This window comes from Trematomus bernacchii, unplaced genomic scaffold (assembly GCF_902827165.1).
Source record: "Trematomus bernacchii unplaced genomic scaffold, fTreBer1.1, whole genome shotgun sequence".
Classification (NCBI taxonomy): domain Eukaryota; kingdom Metazoa; phylum Chordata; class Actinopteri; order Perciformes; family Nototheniidae; genus Trematomus; species Trematomus bernacchii.
Genome location: NW_022987973.1, coordinates 11,752,004 through 11,771,336, shown reverse-complemented (window position 1 = coordinate 11,771,336; position 19,333 = coordinate 11,752,004). Strand labels below are relative to the sequence as shown.

The 19,333-nt window shown below is 38.3% G+C and overlaps 1 protein-coding gene across 2 annotated transcripts in view; it reads right to left on the bottom strand.

The window, feature by feature from the left end:
• The window catches only part of LOC117471715 (glypican-6-like), a 132,137-nt gene extending 114,564 nt beyond the window's left edge, over positions 1-17,573 (bottom strand). For both annotated transcript variants that reach the window (XM_034116909.1, XM_034116910.1), the window contains exon 1: positions 17,414-17,573. In XM_034116909.1, the coding sequence (XP_033972800.1) occupies positions 17,414-17,573 (160 nt within the window). The remainder of the gene's footprint in view (positions 1-17,413) is intronic.
• Between the last annotated feature and the right edge of the window lie 1,760 nt (positions 17,574-19,333).

Genomic DNA, 19,333 nt, shown 5'->3' with positions numbered 1-19,333 from the left:
TCTTTACACTGGCTTCCAGTCTCCCAAAGAATTGATTTTAAAGTACTATTGCTGGTTTTTAAAGCACTAAATGGTTTAGGACCAAATTATATTAACGATCTCCTGCAAAAGTATGAACCATCCAGGAGTCTCAGGTCTTCTGGGACGGGTCTGCTCTCTGTTACAAGAGTCAGAACTAAACATGGAGAAGCAGCATTTAGTTTTTATGCGCCGATCATCTGGAACAAACTCCCTGAATCCTGCAGGTCAGCTGCAACTCTTAATACTTTTAAATTGAGATTAAAAACGCATCTTTTTGTCGCTGCATTTGAGTGAGCTGTTCATATCCACACTGCAGTATGGCTTTTATTCATGTATTTTATACCTGTTGGGTTTATTTTATTATCTTTGCTTTTTAATGCCTGTTTTTAAATGCCATTTTATAATGTGTTTCTATAATAATATTTAGCAGAAATGTTTTTCTGCTGTATTTATTCTTAAATGTATTTTATTTTCATTTGTAAAGCACTTTGAATTGCCGTGTGCTGAAAGGTGCTATATAAATAAACTTGCCTTGCCTTGCCTAAAATCTCTCTGAAAGGCCTATTTCCATAACTAATTGACAGTGTATGAGATACACTACATTAGTGCACTCCAGAGAATAACTCAGTGGTTGTTCATCTATTACAGAAGGATAAAAAGGTAGGACATTCATTGTTTAATTTAATAAACTAAGATAAGACAATCCCACTAGAGAAAGTGGGTCCATTAAGTTATTATTATTTTATCTTCGTTTTAAGTACTGGAAGCACGCTAAAATGTTGTATTTCCCTGAACAAACTCTCATGTGGCATTAGGTATTGCAAGAGGCAGAGGGTTTGGAGGACATGATGGCCTGCTGACCGAAACTTGAGCCATGATGCTGTACTATACGTTTCCTTCCATTACAAAAAGAAGAAAACTTAGAGGCAAAAAATAACAAGAAGAAAGGGGTGAAATAGATTTTTTCCAGGGGAACATTGGTTCAATTCAAAGCAAAACATTTTTCAAATCTTTGAGTAAAGTAGAGAGTGGACCGTTGGGCACATGGACATAAAACCCAGACATGTGTTTACTCAATAATCGTTCTGGTTGTTTTTTTTGCTAAATGGCAGCCAGCAGGTGGGTCAGTGTATTGTGTTGTTGCGCTAAGGTTTGGGACCTCAATATTCACAAAGCACTGAGAAGAACTACGATTGGACTCAGTTACTTTGCCAATGCATGATAAGGCTTCAAAGGAGAAGGCAGGAGAAGCTTCAAAGCTAAAGTTTAGGACGTCCTAAGGCCAACACTTCAACATGGTAGATCAAGTTAAGTGAAGATTTATACAATAATCAAAATAGAAAATGAAGGGTGTTAATGCCTCTTACTCTGAAAAGCTGAAGTTTGGAAACTAGTAGGAAAGAAATACTCAGTCGATTTATTTTTTATATAAATACATAACTGAAACCTTTCAGCAAAATAACATCTGCCACAGGGTGGAGAATGAAGAAGCCCCTGAGCTAGACTTCATTGCTGTGCTGTTCTTTTCCAACAACAAACTGAGACTTTGGAAATAGTCACAAGCTTCTGCTTCATGAAATACATTTTACTTTCATAAATCTTCATTATATCCTCGTGTTTCAATTGCATTTTGAGGCACAGAGCTTGTTTCCAAATATATTTGCTTCCATTGTCATTGTAAAGGGGCCAGTTTACTCTAACTACTACAACAGAAGTGTTTGTTGGACCGTCCAATACCTTCAAAAACCTCCTCCATTTCACACTTATCTGACGTCAGAGAAATGTTTTAAAAATGTGAGCCATTGTTCCCAAGTTAAAACAATACCCCACCTCTCATGCTTCACATTACACACTGTTGAGTTTAATGTCCAAATGAGTTTGTATGAGGTCAAAAGGTAATTCAAAAATACCCATCATCAAAAGATACATATAGTAATTCACTAGTTTACAATCTACTCGGGAGAATTAAAATGCTAAAGAGACTTTTTTTCACCTCCATCCCCCATAACTACCAACATAACTACCAACATATGTTACAGGGAAATGTGAAAGTGCCAGAATATATCAGGGCAGCTGTGGGAAAAGAGTGGGTTCGATGCCCATGAAGGGTCTGTTGCCAGACAGTGTGATTAACTCCCAAAAGGATTCATTAGTCTACCTGGCCAAAGGGCAAACTGCATATGGGCCATGCCATCTGGTACATCCCTTGACCACTCTTGCCAGCATTTATAAAGTGAGGACATCCTCGCCAGATATTTCAGACAAACAAGCCAACGGATCAGATCAGAAGGAGGAAAAATATTCACCTAAGCTGAAAATTAATAAAAAGGTGTAGTGATGCAGTAACTGCTATTCATTTCTGAAAATGTGTCATCTATTGTACTCTGAGCTGGTGAGTAGTATTCAAAGTGTGTTCCCCTGACAACTTTTTACAATGACTAGCCTTAAAGTGTAGGGTATACAGAAGTGTTATTCTAGTAAATCCACATTTGAATCTGGTTAAAGAATCTTAGACTGTTGCCTGTTAGAGGCTCATAGCAGAAAAAAGCTCAGTAACACAGCAGCACCATCTTGAATGAATCACTTTTATTATCATTGATCCACCACCAGATTCAAGCTCAGTCTCATTGAGAACTGCCTCTGGAATATTGCCCCCTGTCTGCTCTTATAGTCTGGCTGTAACAGAGACTTATTGCCTTCAAATGAGGGCAGAGGCCTGCAGAAGCACGTCAGCATTCTGGATATTTCTATTCATTCAATTTAGTTTTCTTGAGCCAGGTCTCAGACGATATTCATAATTCAGTTTGTTTGTAACCCAGTTTCCTTGTTTTTAACATTGATTCTTTCCAAACTCATCACTTGCTTTAGTGTACAGATTGAAATACCCAGAGTGAAACACACAACAGATTCACAGTCAAACTCAGACATAGAAGGAAGTGCTTTCTTTCAACACCATTACAATCAAAGTGTTGTTTTAATTCTTTAAATATCTATGATTTAAGAGTTATTGTTGTATACTTTTAAACTTAAATGCACAAACTTAAACATTTTTAATGAGTTTGCTGCTGGTTCAAATGAACTGAATTAACATTTCATATGCCTTTAAAATCATAAAAAAACTAAAGCAGACCTTTTTTTTCTTAAGCACCTATATATACATCACATATATCACTGACTTCATTAATGTGATAATTGTGATGAATTTTTGATTTGGGTAATTACGGATTATAATTTTCATGAAGTGAGATGATTTGTAACAAACATCTATATGTCAATTACAAGACAATTACATTTGTCAAACATCACAGGTCTTTATTATTACTATATTATGATAAAATGTATTAACTATTAGTCATACAACCCAGCCCCTCAAGGTTGATGTGAATAATGTATTTTATAATTATGCAGTTTGTGAAATCCCATTTCCTTGTTAAGTTAAATGCACCAAACACTTTTATTTATTTTTCTGAGGAAGCTCTTCTAATGCCTTTAAGATATATAAGTATAGGCACATCTTGGTTTAATGCTTACTGACTACTAGATACCATGGACATAGCCACATACTGTTCATAACTAAGTATATACTCACAAGTTATATCACATTACCATCTTATTTTCACACTCAGTCTTTGTGTGAATTCATGTGTGACAATAAATAAATCCAAAGGAACATTTGAAAATGATTTTGTTGGTGTTGTTTTAAAAGGTATGTTACAGTCCCTTAGGAGATTTCAGTTCCTTTTTGTGAATGTAAGCGCATTTATACTATTGAGAAGTGGCAAAATATGGGTACAATTAATTAATATCATGACATTTGCCTTAACTACAGCAATAAAATCCAGGTTAGAGATAAGATAAAAAAGATAAATCCAGGTAGATTAATCTGACCATGAGAGGACGGGTAAAGTTAGGAATTAAGCTAAATGACAGACCTTGAGAGAGTTGGTCTTTTTACTTTCCCTCTGCTCTCTTTGGACTCAATGCTACAGCCAAGTTTAGCACACTGGACAGTAAACGCTAAAAGTCTGGCTGAGCCTCTGCTCCCTGTGAAAGGTTAACATCACTATCTTTGAGATCTATTGACTCAGGTTCGCTTAGGCCCCTCACACGTTCTGGGCCATGACTGTCCTTTCTCTATTTAGGCTGCGGCACATTAAAGGGCCCTTTATTCAGCTGATATGACCTAGATTAGAGGGCAAAAGGGGGTAAATTACACAAATATAATTAAAGGTTGTTGACAGATGGGAGACAGTATCAACTCTGTAAGGTTTTATGGAAGGTAAGAAAAAAGCTTTGAGGAATAAAAGGTAAAGTAGGAAGGTACTAGTGTCAGCAGAATACACCAGATGGTATGTTCTGTTTAAAGGTAACTTACAATCTGCATAATGAAGGATTCATATAATCAAAGGCATCCTGGAAGTATTGGGACGACGTCTTCCTCTAAAAACATCTAAGTTGTATTTTATACATGCAAAGCTAAAGTAGGCTACCAACTGTCAGACAACTCTCTTGGTGCTTTTTACTTTCTATGATGAACTGCATCATATCAGTGTATCCTGCAGTCCATTCTACTACAGACATGTAGTTCAGAAATGAAAAATAATGACCATTACAAAGTGATGTATGACCTCATAAAAATGACTGCATATTTGTTATGGTGCTTGGGTTAAGAAATGACTATAGGTAATTCAACTTTAAAGCATGTCACTTTGTTTGAGAGAGATCTTATGTTGAGGTTTTAAATAATGATCTTCAAGGAATGTGTTTTTCTCCTGCGAGAAATGTAGATAGACACTTTAAACATAAAGCCAAACAATTGAGATGAATATAATGTGAACACTGTATTCCTCTTCTATGTCATTTATGACATTATCATGAGGCAATAAAACATCACCAAATCAATATTTAAGATGTTTTACAAGCAAGTCAACACACTTTCTTAGTAGTTATAACTTGTCAACAGGAATTACCAAATTGGAAGTCAACTCAATTACTGTGTTATATCACATCTGTCTGCATGTTGAAGTGGGAAAAATGCATCAAGCTCGATTGATCTCACCGCTGCTCTGCCATCTGGATCTCCTCTCCATCACCCAAATCACCCACTTTCAACTATTTCCACTGAGGCTTGGGACCCAAATTGAATATGTCCAAACAAGATGACACAGATAATTCCCACAATCTCCCCAACCATATGTTACCTCATTTGGAAGCAGCTAAAAGAATTTCTAACTTTCAAATAACTTCCAGAGTTGGAGCAATAAACAGTAATAGATACAAAATATATATATGGTTGGGTGAAGCACCAAGGTAAAGCTTAATGCTCTCATTAATATCAAGCTAAAGCTCATAGTTGTATGCTCTTTGCAATTCGATGTCACCCCTCCTTTTCTTATGAAGTGCAGTCTGTGTGTTTGAAACATGACAGCAAAGTAGGTGTTAAATTCAGGGTGATTGCAAAAGACAACGTGCATACTATTTTTTATCACAATTAACTGTGGTTCCCATCAATTTAGCGTGACAGCATAACAAGAAGATTATTAGTCTTTAAATATAAATAAATATATTAAATATATTTAAATATATATATTGTGCAACAACATTGTGTTACAAAGGGGACAAAATACAGGTTCTGAAAAAAAATGGTGGATTACAAATTGATGTATTTTTGTCTTCCAAAAAATAAACAGTTTCGAGTTTCCCCAAAGATGATAGGCGCTGGAGGCTTTCCATTTTGTGCCTAATGGCAGAACCTGTCAGTGTCTGTGCTGAAGAACCATGAGGGCTTAATGAGAAGCTATTATTATCTATTTTCCGAGTTGGAAATAAGAAAAAGGCAACACCTTAAATTGTAGGAAAATGGTCAAATTAAAATGTTCCGAGTGCAAACAAACACTGGCTTTTTAAACGCTGACAACATCTTCTGTGAGTACAGGATGCATCCCCAATATCCAATAAACATATCCAAACTCATGTTTCAAGCGGTAGATATCAAGTTTTCCATTAATCGCAGTCAGGCAACTTCAAATACTCTTTGAAATCTGATAAGCGCTCACCTGCTGCACTTAGTCCCTCTGATTTACAGGTTGGAGCACTCACATTAACATTTTAATAAACCTCCCATCTGACAATTAAATTCTGGCTAATTTTAACTTCAAACTTCTGCAGATATTTGACTACCGTATATATCTAGTAAAGCCAGTATGCGTGTTACCAGGTTAGATGGTAAATGTCAAAGGTGAGCCATCGGACAAGTCAAACACCAATCCAGCTGAGCTTTTGGCCCCTGGCTCCAGTCATGCATGCAGTCTATCAAAGCAGACCTATAATCTGTATATCTTCATACCTCGGTCATGGGTAATGCCTGTGAACAATTTTCACAGTATATATGTATTGTATGTGGAAATGAGAACATTAGAATGTCTGTATTACACTATTGGGAGGGGTGTTATACACATTCTCATATAGAGTAAAACATATGTGACCTGCTCTATCGAAATCAGTCGCATTGACCGGAAGACACATTTTGAGTTGTATACACTGTTGGAAAGAGGAGATTCCTGGCTTTCTAATGATATCTAGATTGTTTTTGTACTCCAAATATTAAGCAAAATATGTCACATTATATAATGACTGTCACCGAGTCATCATTTTGAGAAAAAGGCCTTCAAAGTTTCCTCTTCTCTGGAATCCATCGATCTGATTGGTTATTAGCAAATGATCAAAATAGTCCGGAGGGAAAATATTTCCGTTTGGATTACTGGTCTGGGGGAAGCTCGCGAGTGTGTGTGTGTGTGTGTGTTTGTGTATTTTTGCGTTTGTGTATATTGTGTTTGTTTCCCGGGGAAAACACTCACGAGAAACACCGGCTGTTGTTATGCTTGCTGTGACGTTAAATGACTCCGTTCTCCGCTTGTAAATATGCCGTTACAAGCTTCATAGTTGTATTTATCATCTAAATTTGCCGAAACAAGTTTAATATTCTGAAAGCCAAGACTTTGTTTAATTGAAATCAGATGAAAACAAACTGTAACGGACCCTGCCGTGTTATCTATGATTACTATATGCCTTACATTCATAATTTCAGCCGGAGGGAGGGGGAGCCGCGCTACGGAACAGCAGATTGCGAGTGAGAGGTGCCTGTCATCTTCCCTTCACAAGCTTCACATATGTATTTATCGTGTGATTTTGGAAATAAAAGTTTCATATTCTGAAAGCCAAGACTTTGTTTATTTAAAATCAAACCAAACACCCGAACCCCGAAAAAATAGTTTTTTACGCAAATCCACGTTTATTTTTAAATGAGCCGTTGCGACATCCGACTGATTTCGATAGAGCGGGTCACATATACAGTATATAAATATACATCTAAAAGTTAACCAATAAATAAAGCTTGAAAATCATGTAAAATGTATTTCTTAAAATATGTAATTGTGGGGTAAGGGTGTAAACAAGCGGATAGCAGTGGATATGAACATGCAGCCTTCTCCAATCTGGCTTTATAAAAAAGTGTTTATTCAAACTGATATAAATTAATAAACCTAATCAAATTCCAATGAGCCTGCTGCATGTGACATAGAAAGAGGAGCCACATTGGAATGGCTGGTTGAATCACATGTGTTCTGAGCTAGGCAGCACACAAAAAACGGACTGGGTTGTTTTATGTCAGGGCTGGTGAGCACTCTAAAAGAGTGAGTTGTTCATAAAATGTACCCAAAATATGTAAAGTTTTAGTTTATTATGAAAGAAATCAGGAAATGTCCAGATGATAGAGGCCATTTTAACAAAAATATTGCAAACGATTCATCAATTATCTAAATTGTTGCGGATCATTTTTCTGTGGATCAACCAATAAATTGTTGCCGCTCTAAATGACTGTAATGTATTTCATTTCATCACACCTGCTCATCATTAGAGGCTACAGTGGGAGGGAAAAGCCTTGCTCTCGTGCTCTGGATTCAGCATGGTGCATGATTCAGTACTAAACACAACAGCTGGTGGTCTGAAGAGCCCGAGGTAGAGCCCCAGGGTGCGAGATGACCAGCCCACTCATTTACCAGCAGCTTACACGGGGGACAGGAAACAACGGGGTTCTTGGAGCAGGGGACGAGGCTGGCTTCTTTTCAGATTCTAGCACCCTGCAGGAGCCAAAGAACGAGGACTCGCCAAGAAGCATCACAATGGCAGATGTTTCATTTCACACATGAAGAAATTCAGGGGACCAAAAGATGTAAACACCTGGCTCATTAACCCATCCATTCCAATAACCCTTGCAACTCCTTTGCAACGGGCCTTGGATTTATAGAACTGGCCCTCTGAGGTATGAAAATATTCTTTCTCAAGCCTCATCGACATCCTCAGAAAGACTCCTCTCCAGCTCTTAAGGTTACATGAGCTTGTCACATTTTCCATGACAGCGATGCTCCCTGGAGATGCACTATGTGGCCCCATTCAAGTCAGTGGTGTGAGCCTAGTGAGCCTGGATATATTTTCCTGCAAGTTCGCTCTATGCTTTCATCTCACAAGGATAGGTGATTTAAATGAACAGTTGGGTCATCCCGCTGTTCTTCTTTAGTTCTAGAGGTCATTCTACAAGCAAAATTAATCCTGTAATTAAATGCTCCACACATTGTTCAAGCTCATCCAGCATCTGAAGAAGCAATTTGAAATATTTTCTATTTGAATTCTGTCCACCGCTTTTGCCCTTTTCTCCATCATATTGTGTTGGTTATGTTTTATTTGAGTCGATAAAAGAATCAATCATCATCAAATCATTTTTGCCCACACAGATTACTGAGTAAAAAGGATCACAGTGCCTAAACCAGAGAAAAAGGGAAATGAGGCGACACAGTGTGAAGGAACAAAGGGCAGACCTCTGAAACATGCAGTAGTGTCATTAAACCCCCCAAGGCATTGTTTAATGTTATAATTAAAGCCCAGCAATGTGACCTAGGGTTAAGATCAGCCCTCTGCATTTTTAGCATTAACATAAAAATAATAACGATCTCCAATTAGTCTCTCCGCCTCAAAGCCGCCAACCAGATCACACTAAACTGGGTCATGAACTCATGTAATCAGTATAAATGTCCTAATTTATAACTAGAACAACATGCTTTTCGTGCTTGTCTCGTCCATGGCTAACAACTACGGCTCTTTGAAAACATATTGTGCCAAAATCTGTTTACTTTTAGGGGTGTTGCAAGGTTGGCACTGAGGTGTGCTATTTTCTTCTTACTTGGGGAGCCATTATCTTTATTCACTTGAGAGAGCCAGTCATGCAGTAGGAACTCTCTTGTTGCACCCACTGCAACCCTGCCGTCAGGAAATTATTGGACTTGAATGCAACTTTACTGATTGCTCAGTTTAGGTAAACATTGTACTGTGAAGCACACAGTACATTGAGTTGGAATAGTTTTCCTATTGATGAATGTTATTGTGCATATGACTTATAGCTCATCTGATTAGAAATGAGAGAATCAGTAGTAACACACAACTTTAAACAGGCGGCTTACTGAGAGCAAAAAGCCCATGTTCTCTGTATCTCTGAATCTCCTAAACTGAACCCTTACTGAACTTCTACTATTACAAGGCAAAAGATAACACAGAACCACCCACACAATATCAGAGCCAAAAATGCCTCAATCCAGTGATGCTACATGCACACTGTATTAAAATTGAGATCCATATTCCAGTTATGAAAATAGTCTGTTAGGGTAGATATTACAGTATGCAAATAACTTTTCCCATAAATATTTCCCATTTACACACAAAAACCCAGCGTCAGCAAATGCATTCATATGCCCCACAATATACAATGTGTATCTATGGTTCTATGAATCCTAGGCTATGACCACAAGAGATGATGTGCAGTAACGTTTCTAACCATCAAGAACCATGACAGCCACAAGGAGTCTCACTTTCTAGGCGTGGCTCTGCCTACACTGGAGACGATGAGACTGACTTTGGGTTGTGAAGTACAAGGCAATGTCACTTCCGTCTAAAGGACAAAATGTATAGATTTTCTGTCAATTGTTGCTATGAAACTAGGACTAGAATCAATTGAGATTATAATGAATGTACTTACTCAGTTCATAGAATAAGAAAACTACAAAATATATATAACAAAAGGATCCCCTGAAAGAAGCCAAACTTGAATCAATTGATGCCAAACAGTGGATGTCTATGAATCCATTTGTCACGCAACTACTTTTTTCTCTAAACGTAGTCACAATTTTTCACTGGAATACATTTCTATGAACATGGCCCTGTAGTTTAAGAGTGTCAAAAGTCCCCAACAAATGCATTATTTACTTCTGTAGAAAAATTGGAGTTTGGTTAAAACTAGAGTGCCAAACTGTTTTAGGGAAACCAGCCATTTAACCCACAGGACCTTACATAAAGGTTGACTTTTTTTCCGATGCATTTTCCTCCTAATTTTAATTAAAACTGTAAGAGTGAGAAATGTTACTCTATCCCAATATTGAATGTTCTGCTTCACAACTTGGTGACAAAGGTATAACTATATTTAGAGTCATGAATGATGTTCATAGGCTTTAAAGTTAGCCCTTGATGTACTGCTGTGGTTTTGTTTGTACAAAAAAATGTCTGCATGTTCGAGCCTCAGCACTATTGATTTTGATACATCAAAAGCCCCCCCACAGAGGCCTTTTAAGGGGTAGAAACTGTCAACCTTTAATGTTTCTTAAACACAACAACAGTGTCATTGTCAAATTTGTAATGCCACTGCCACACCGTTGTCTACGTTTGTTGACAGAGTCTGATGTTTCCATGACAAGTTTGGCACGCCATGTTTATCTTTGCTCAATGCTTGTTTACTTCTAAATCTCTGAGGGGCGGCTTATTTAGCAAATTACCTCAGCCATGTGTACTTGACTGTGTCTGAAAAACAAAAACAAAAAGTCCCCAGTGTGAAATGGATTTGCATCCTTGACACCTCGATATGACATACCCCTGTGGGTTTTCCCAAAAGCACTGTGTGGTGCTCATCTCTCTGAGCCCTATCAGCGGTGTCAAGCTTGGGACTTCTATTCAGAGACTAACCTCTGGAGACAAAACGTCTCTGTGGGCAAACAGAAAGACCATAACCATAAACACAGCAGAACGCCTTGGTTTGCTAACATACGTAATATATAATGGTACTAGGAAAACCACAAACACCCTCTTGGCTAGAATGTAAAAAAATATAAGTGATTAGTGGTGTCTGTGTAGTCAAAGGTATGCTGTAAATGGCATAAGGTCAATCCTAAGGGTCTCCCTTACATATACATTAGAATGCTGGCTGACCTGTAATCATTAATATCCCAACTATTTTCACATATCGACAATGAAGTGACAATGTGCCCCCCAGCCCCCTGCACACCACCATCACCTACTGACACAGCAATCCTCAGGGAATCACAGCATTATCACGTGACTTTTCCTTCTGTTACCTCCTCTGACGTATTTTTCTTTAACTCCTGTATTTACTAGATAAGCCCAGTCGAATTGCCTCTCTTCTCCTTTTGTAGAAACCGGTATAAAAGGCAGCATGTAGCGAATACTTCTGTGCAACAAAAACAGCGAGTCAGATCACTAATCCCTAAAGTTCAGATGGATTACATTCTACCTGACTCCCTCTTGTATTCCTCACAGAGTTACCGCTCAAGTCATTCAACACATGGTTACTCAAGGATGCTCTCCATGCCTTTATGCTCTGGGCTTACTGGGTACATTTGTTTATTTTCTTTCCTATTTCCTGTGCTCTAAATTCTAATCCCTCAACATAATGTACAATCACTTCCATCCATAGACTCCTTGCTGTTATTTTCCAGTTCCTCTCATGGCGTGATAGGGTAGAGATCCTTAATCCTACCCTCCATTACTGATGTATATTAAAAACAGGAAAAAGTGCAATAGCAGTCTCCTACAAGAGCGGGAGGCTTTTCACACCATACATGGTGTTGAGGGCTGCCAGGAGCCTGCAGACCATATGCATCTCAGGCAGGAGCGTCTGCAGAGGATTGACACATTCTTCAGGTCAAAACAACTGTCAGATATTTTCATTTACCAAATTTGACAAAAGGTAACAGCTGGTTGATTCACATTGAAACACATTTAGATGTTTCATGCATATAACACTTTTGTCATTTTCTTTCACAATATAGAGATGCAAAATAAATAATAATCAACAAAGTGAGGCCAAACTGTCACACACACACACACACACACACACACACACACACACACACACACACACACACACACACACACACACACACACCTCATTAACTGTTCTCTCTGAAGATGTATACAGGCTGGCAAGAGACTTATTTCCAATTTGGCAGAGCCAAGAGCATCTTAATGGGCTTTGGAAAAAAATGCCCTACAGAATTTTTATATGAATATTTGCTAGGCAAGGGCTTTTAGAGTGGTATTCCCACACTTTCACTAAAGGTCTCATGTCATTCCATTATATAGTGATTAGGCATCTGGATGCCAACACATCTAAAATCAACCCCCTAATGTATTTTGCATACCAACCCTGCATGTAAAGTGTATTCAAATGAATCAGTGCAACAAACAGACTATTGATTACATTATTTTGAACATGCAAAACACCTAAATAAACCGTAGACCATCTATAGATGTATTTATGCCATATATTTTCATTATGAATTCCTGACAGAAATGAGGAGACAGCTTTTAGATGTGTACTGTATAGTTTATTGCTAAGTAGCTTCAAACCAGAAATGCTGATTTCTTCAACATAATCTTAAGGGAGCTCACAATAATAAACTTTACTCAGACTTAAATAATGTGCAAGTTCAACCAATTAAGGCCCTCAACTTGTACTTCAGATTAAACAAAATGGTCTTTAACCTCGCTTTAAAAAACAAATATGTTTGAAAATTCGTTTTTTTTAAAGTTTTAATTGAGTATAAAGTATATTTTAGGAAGCCTTGAAATAATATTACTTTCAAATTTGAATAATTATTGTAAGATTTTTCTTTTTAAAGCTGCAGTAATGTCTGTGTCAAGAAAAAACTCAACATTAACTGTGCCACATACAGACATTAACAGTACAAACAGCAAAGATTTCCCGTATCTGGGTTCTGTTCATGATAATTGTGGAACTGCATGCCATGCAAGTTACCACCAGCAAAACGCTGATCACAGTGATAAGCAGAGAGTTGACTTGCAGGAATTCAAAAGAAGAAAATGTATTCAGGGTGTGTAACAGTTAATAAATGTTCTGTTAAAGAGAAATCAAATCATATTCTTTAAAGTTGCTACCGATGAACCCCAAAGGTAATTGTTATTCTTGAGAAAGGAAATATAAGACGCGGGCACGGCATAAATAGGAACAGCAGCACATCAAGTGATTTTGTTTCAAAGACGAAGCAAAGAGCTGAGTCCACCCATGAGAATCCCGAGCGCTCTCTGTAAGTAGATGTTGATATTAACAGCAAAGCCTCGGAGCAAGAGCTCCCTGGAAGGGACTGACTGAAGCATTCAGGAGCCGTTGTGTTTAAGAACAAAGGGCTGACAATCAGGCAGCATTGTGTGCATGACACTATAACTAACGTCTGACACATGCACACGAGGGGTGATCTTCACAGGCAGGCTGTTTTGTTGGCTGACTGCTGTGTAAAACACCAGGCAGGCGATGGTACATTGACAACACAAGAGTGGAGGAATCATACGGTCGTCCTGGAAGAGTTTAATGAAGCTGTCCACCAGCCAGTTATAGACATTTTCAGCAGTGTGTTTCAGCACCAGCACTCTATTCTTCCAACACTAACTGTGTGAAATCTAGTCTACAGCCGTGTACAATTTTTCTTACTGGCCTCTACCTCCCACCAATCCTGTAATATAAGCCATCTGAGGCAGTAAAAAGTCCTTAGGCAAAAAGAGAAAGCCCTCTTTAATCAATTAAGTGGGCAGTATGGTTGACCTCTAACCCAGTCAGCTAACTTCACCAATTACAGTATGTCTGCATCCGTGCCAAAGAGTTATTCCAATCCCAGAATAAACTATGTTTGATGACAATTTGCCAAGCACAGCAGCGAGTCTGACAGAAGTGTTCTACTGCTGAGCGTGCAGCACATCTCTTCACGGTGAAACCACACACGGTAATCTGACTTGTCTCGATGCAGCGGAAGACTGTACACTGAATGTTTCTGATTTCTACCAACGTGTAATTGTGAGGGTTTATTTTAAGCCCTGCCACCCTATGACTGAAAAGAAGAACACATTTGGTTGTTATTTTTTCGATTAACATCCGTCTTCCAACAACAACATTAGATAAAAAAGAGAACATACACAGAAATGACCTAGCCTCCTGGTGTAATCCTTAAAAAAATCAATGTGGGGTTTCTGCTCTGATGGTTTACCAGGTACTTTATTATCTGGATACGTTTTATGGAGCCCATGAGACATATTCCGACACTGTTACAATTCAATAATTGATGGCCTGAAGAGTTTAGATAGTAGCTGTGCAAATATGCTTATTCAAAAGTGAATGGAAAAAACTTCTATTGGGAATTCCATCAACAAACACACATTAATAATAAGGGATTTTTTAAAGGAATCATTAGAATAATTATTGATTTTATTTAAGTTTTTTGAGATTTATGTTAAGTTCAAGTTATACATTGGGTTTAATAATTTGTCTAATATATTTTCATACTGTATGGTCAAACTAACATCTTTGTGTGTCGTCCCTTTAATAAGCTTTGCTTGTCAGCTGCTCTCTTAAAAATGTGTTTATGCAAATGGAAGCTTTTCAACCTGAGGTATGGCCACCTCTGCAGAGGGACTAAACCGTGTTTAGTATCTGGAGGCAGAGCGATAGCATGACATGATGGAGTGATGAATGCTAACGCTGTACATGAAGCTCTCCACACGTTTGTATTAGCATAGCTAATTAGGCATAATTGAGTGCTTTTACTAGCATCTCTTGAGGCCGTATATCTAACTTCTGTTGTATTTATGCAAGGTTATTTGGAGGCAACAAGATTTAATTACACACAGTGTAGAGGCTGTACTTCATTGTAATTTGGATTAGATCACTGCCCCGAAAAACATGTTGATCTATAATGGCCAACAGACCTCTGTCTTTGACTTCAAGTTGTTGGAGTTCCAAGTAGACAAATGTTACACAAGAAAGACAAAAAAAAAAAAAAATGACATAGTGTTATAAAAATGTGAAAGTATTTCCAAATAATTGTGAAAACATTATCTGACACATTCTGAGCTATTACGTTGATAAATGAAACCCGTCCAGTGCTCCCGAGGGGTGAAGGCCAAAAAAGAACTCACTGTGCTCAAATACTGGAATGCTACATGTTGTTTTACTCCAATAAGAATGATTAAACTAAATAAAAACAGCTGCCTAAGTTAAGGCCAAAATTCTATCTTGAACAAAACATTGAAATGATCAAATGGGATCAAAACATAATCCAAATACAAAGCAACAATTGTGAAATAAACCATGTGCATGTTCCAGTAGGCTACATCAGGGGACTCTTAATTATCATTCCTTTCAGAGAAGACATCCTGCAATGCTTAAACATATTATGGGTTGGTTATCTTACAATCCAATTTACAAAGTTGGATTAAAAAACAAAGCACCACTTTACAACACTGATGACAAAAAGGAAAAAGGACAACGTCAGAATCCGCTGTGTCTGTGTAGCCTGTACACTGTCAAATCATGAAACAAATGATGTGAAAATAACAGAGCAGGAGCACTAGTTTGAAAGCACATCATGTAAGTGGTTAGAAAGCCTCTGAACATTTCAGTTCTTACAACATTATCTTTGTTTATATTTGAGTAGACGGCTGAAATGTCTCCCTCTGAGGTGAGGCTGAATATACAGTACGGTTCTGCCGGAGCAGAACAAGTATGGTAAAAAGTTTGTATTGTTTCTGATGAAGATCCTGTTCTCGTCTGAATTTTCTGAGCTTAAGAATCGTCCTATTTTTGTCTACATTATAGCAATTTATAGCAATATGGCACGACATTGAAAATGTGCTACATGGACTTGAAATTGGTATGTGATGTATTCGCAATGCGAGGAACACACACATGCTCAATCAGTAACAAAACGATCAGATTCCCATCAAGCCAAAACCCTGTTAAAGCACATAAGGCAGCTCTATGATCATTACTGTCTGACACTGCCAATTACCAATTCAGTATCTCTATTTTGACTAAGAGGCAAAAGAAGGATTAACTTCAGGCCTCTCTGCTTTCCCTCTTCCCTCTCATGAAGCTGACTATGTTTACTGACTAATCTGCTTTCCTGCTTTGACCATAAATGTGATTACCACCACACAAGAGATAATAAAACCCCATATCTCTGCTGTACCAAAGCACATGAATTAAAACCTAAGCTTTAGCCTTGAGGAATATCGAAAAGAAGAAGAATAAGGAAAAAGAAACCCTCAGCAAAAGGAGTATTTTGTGCTGAGTGCATACAGCCCCCTACTGGTAAACAGCACTCACTCTTTAGCCAAGCACCACACAACAAGCTCCATGATCTTCTGTTGAATGCGTGCAACAGGTATGAAGCTACTTCCAAAACATATCTACTGAGGTTGCATTGTCACTAAGTAAATATTCCACTGTCTCTATTTAAGCAGCATTATGATGTTGAAAGTAAATTACATAGATCCCACATGTTACTCTTGGGCTGTTAATCCTGATGTTTAATGGACTATTGATCAATGAATAACCTGTTGGTAAACCCACTTATTTGAGGAAAGGAATAATAATTTGTTATGGACCCAAGGCCAAAACAGGTGAAAAGTAATGTGGGTTTTACCTGTGAAAGTGCAAATTAAGTTTATAGGCTATTAGCCCTTTCAGTTTGGCCTCTAAAGTGTTAAAGTTAAAACACCTAAATAAAAATATTAACCATATGAGAATGGATATATGGATACCTAATAAGCAATATGACAGGATAATCATTTGAGCTTTATACTGATTTTTCAATCCAGTGCTTGGTGTCTACTTACTTAGTGGCTATAAAATGCAACTTGCTGTGACTCTACATAGGTAGTGGACCTGGAGTGGATCATACTGACCTTTAAAAAGCTAATAAATAGAGTTGTATTGTATTGCAGTGACTTTGATTGTTTATATACTTGAAATAAGTCCAAAAACATAACCACTGAATGTACATTTTGCAAAAACAGACTCACACTTGAGACTCTTTTTGGATCTTCTGATAAAAGAGGATGTTGGTTACAGGGTGAGTTAAATCCTCAAATGCTTGCGGGAGATCAGTTAGTTCAGGTTGTGTGGACATCATGATCAAATGCTTTTATTTTCGGGGGGTAAACAAGACACGAGGGGGAAGAAAAGCACCGATGTCATGTATCCTACCTGATATTTCCTGATGAGGCACATTGACGAGGCTGAATCCTTTAGCGGTATAAGCTTGCCGTGCCTCGCTACAGCTCCGCGCTTTGCTTTCTCCAGCAGATGACAGGGACAGCACCGACAGAGTACATAAGGCGACTTGCAGCCTCCACATCGCATACATTAGTGGAATCCTTGATAATGTTTCACAGGGAAATATCCGTCACAAAGAAAAAAAAAAGAAATCCGAAAAGGTCTGACTGAAAGATGTCTCCGGTGGGGAGGATGTCAGATGTTCATTAAAAACAAAAAATAGAAATCACTCCTCACTTGACATACTGGTACGTCCACCACATTGCAAACGCTTCGTCTGTTCTTCCCCTGGAAAAAATAAAAAGACCCCGGTGAGTCCGATTGCTCCCAGCTAGAACCAATCCGTTTGGAGGGAACAGTTTCTACCAGGTGCTCTCTGTGCAAACAACTTCTCCCGCACACACAGCAGCTCTGTGTTCGTGTCGGCGTGAGGAAGGAGAAATGAAACGGAGAGACGCGCAGCACGGCACAGGGCAGGGCAGAACATGGGGGGGGGAGAAGCTGCGACTTCAGCTGCTCGCATCCAGGGCGCGCACTGTCCTCTGCATGTATGCATCCACAGTAATGCGCACACAGCACATCACTGGGTAGACACATGTTGGAGGAGGCGCGGGGACCTGGAGGTGGTGTAGGCAGAGCAGACCTACACATACACCAGAATATTGTGTTTTATTGTACTATGCAAAGTTACAGATCCTGCAACTGTTTCATGTCTTTTAATAAGGTTAACAACAATGGAAGTATACGATAAACGCTTTCAAATATACCTAGAACATTAGAGGCTTATTGTCACTCACACACACACAGACATCCACACACACACACACACACACACACACACACACACACACACACACACACACACACACACACACACACACACACACACACACACACACACACACACACACACACACACACACACACACACTATTTATCGTTTGCGCACATTTTCCAATGTTAAACATTGTTTTACGTTATTTCATATGTCTTGGGTCATACTAAAAGTATTTACTTGAGCTGTGTTAAATGCCCTTCACCCTAAAAGCCTCCCTTTGCCTAAACATACACAGCCTGTTCTGTAGAAATAACACAACAATTCCATTGAGGTGTTTCTGGGTCTTACATTTATGAAGAAGATTGTACCTAATTTAGCATCATTAGCGACAAATAATGCATTAACTATGGCAGCACAGAAGTGTCTCATCAAACTGTGTCATGATTAAAACAAGTTTATTTTCACAAAGAGACAACTTTGAGAGAAGAAGAAGAATTTGTCTTGTTAAGAAAATCTAACAAGAAAAGTATCATGTTATAATGAGAGATGGTCTCTTGAGTTTAAAAGTAGACTGCATCTCATAATATGTGCTACAAACAGCCCCACTGTGGGTTTTTGTGCTGTAAGAAACAGCAGGCTTGTTAAAGTAACATTTAAATTGCCTCAAAGTGCAATTAGGCATGGTTCAGGGTGGTGAAACAAAAAGGGGAAATGGTGCTAGAACACTCACATTTGAGCCCGATTGAATGAATTAAGAAGCTAAGAAAAAGAAATTCAAAGTGAATGATAAGTCCTTCAGGATCTATAGAATGTCAGGACTGCCCCAAGGAAAGAGTTTTTTCTCGATACATTTGATATAGTAGACAGAGCATGTGAAAGAGCAGGCATGATGTGAAACAAAGGTGCCCAGAAGATGATGCAATGGTGAGCATGCTGCTAAACGCCTGATATAATCAAATGATATGGCATTATACAGACTATTTCAGTTTGATCAATCATTTTTGTTATTTCCAGGTACTTACCCTGTGAATTGTCAGGAGGAAGTGTGTTATGCAAGTTATTTGAGTGTCTTC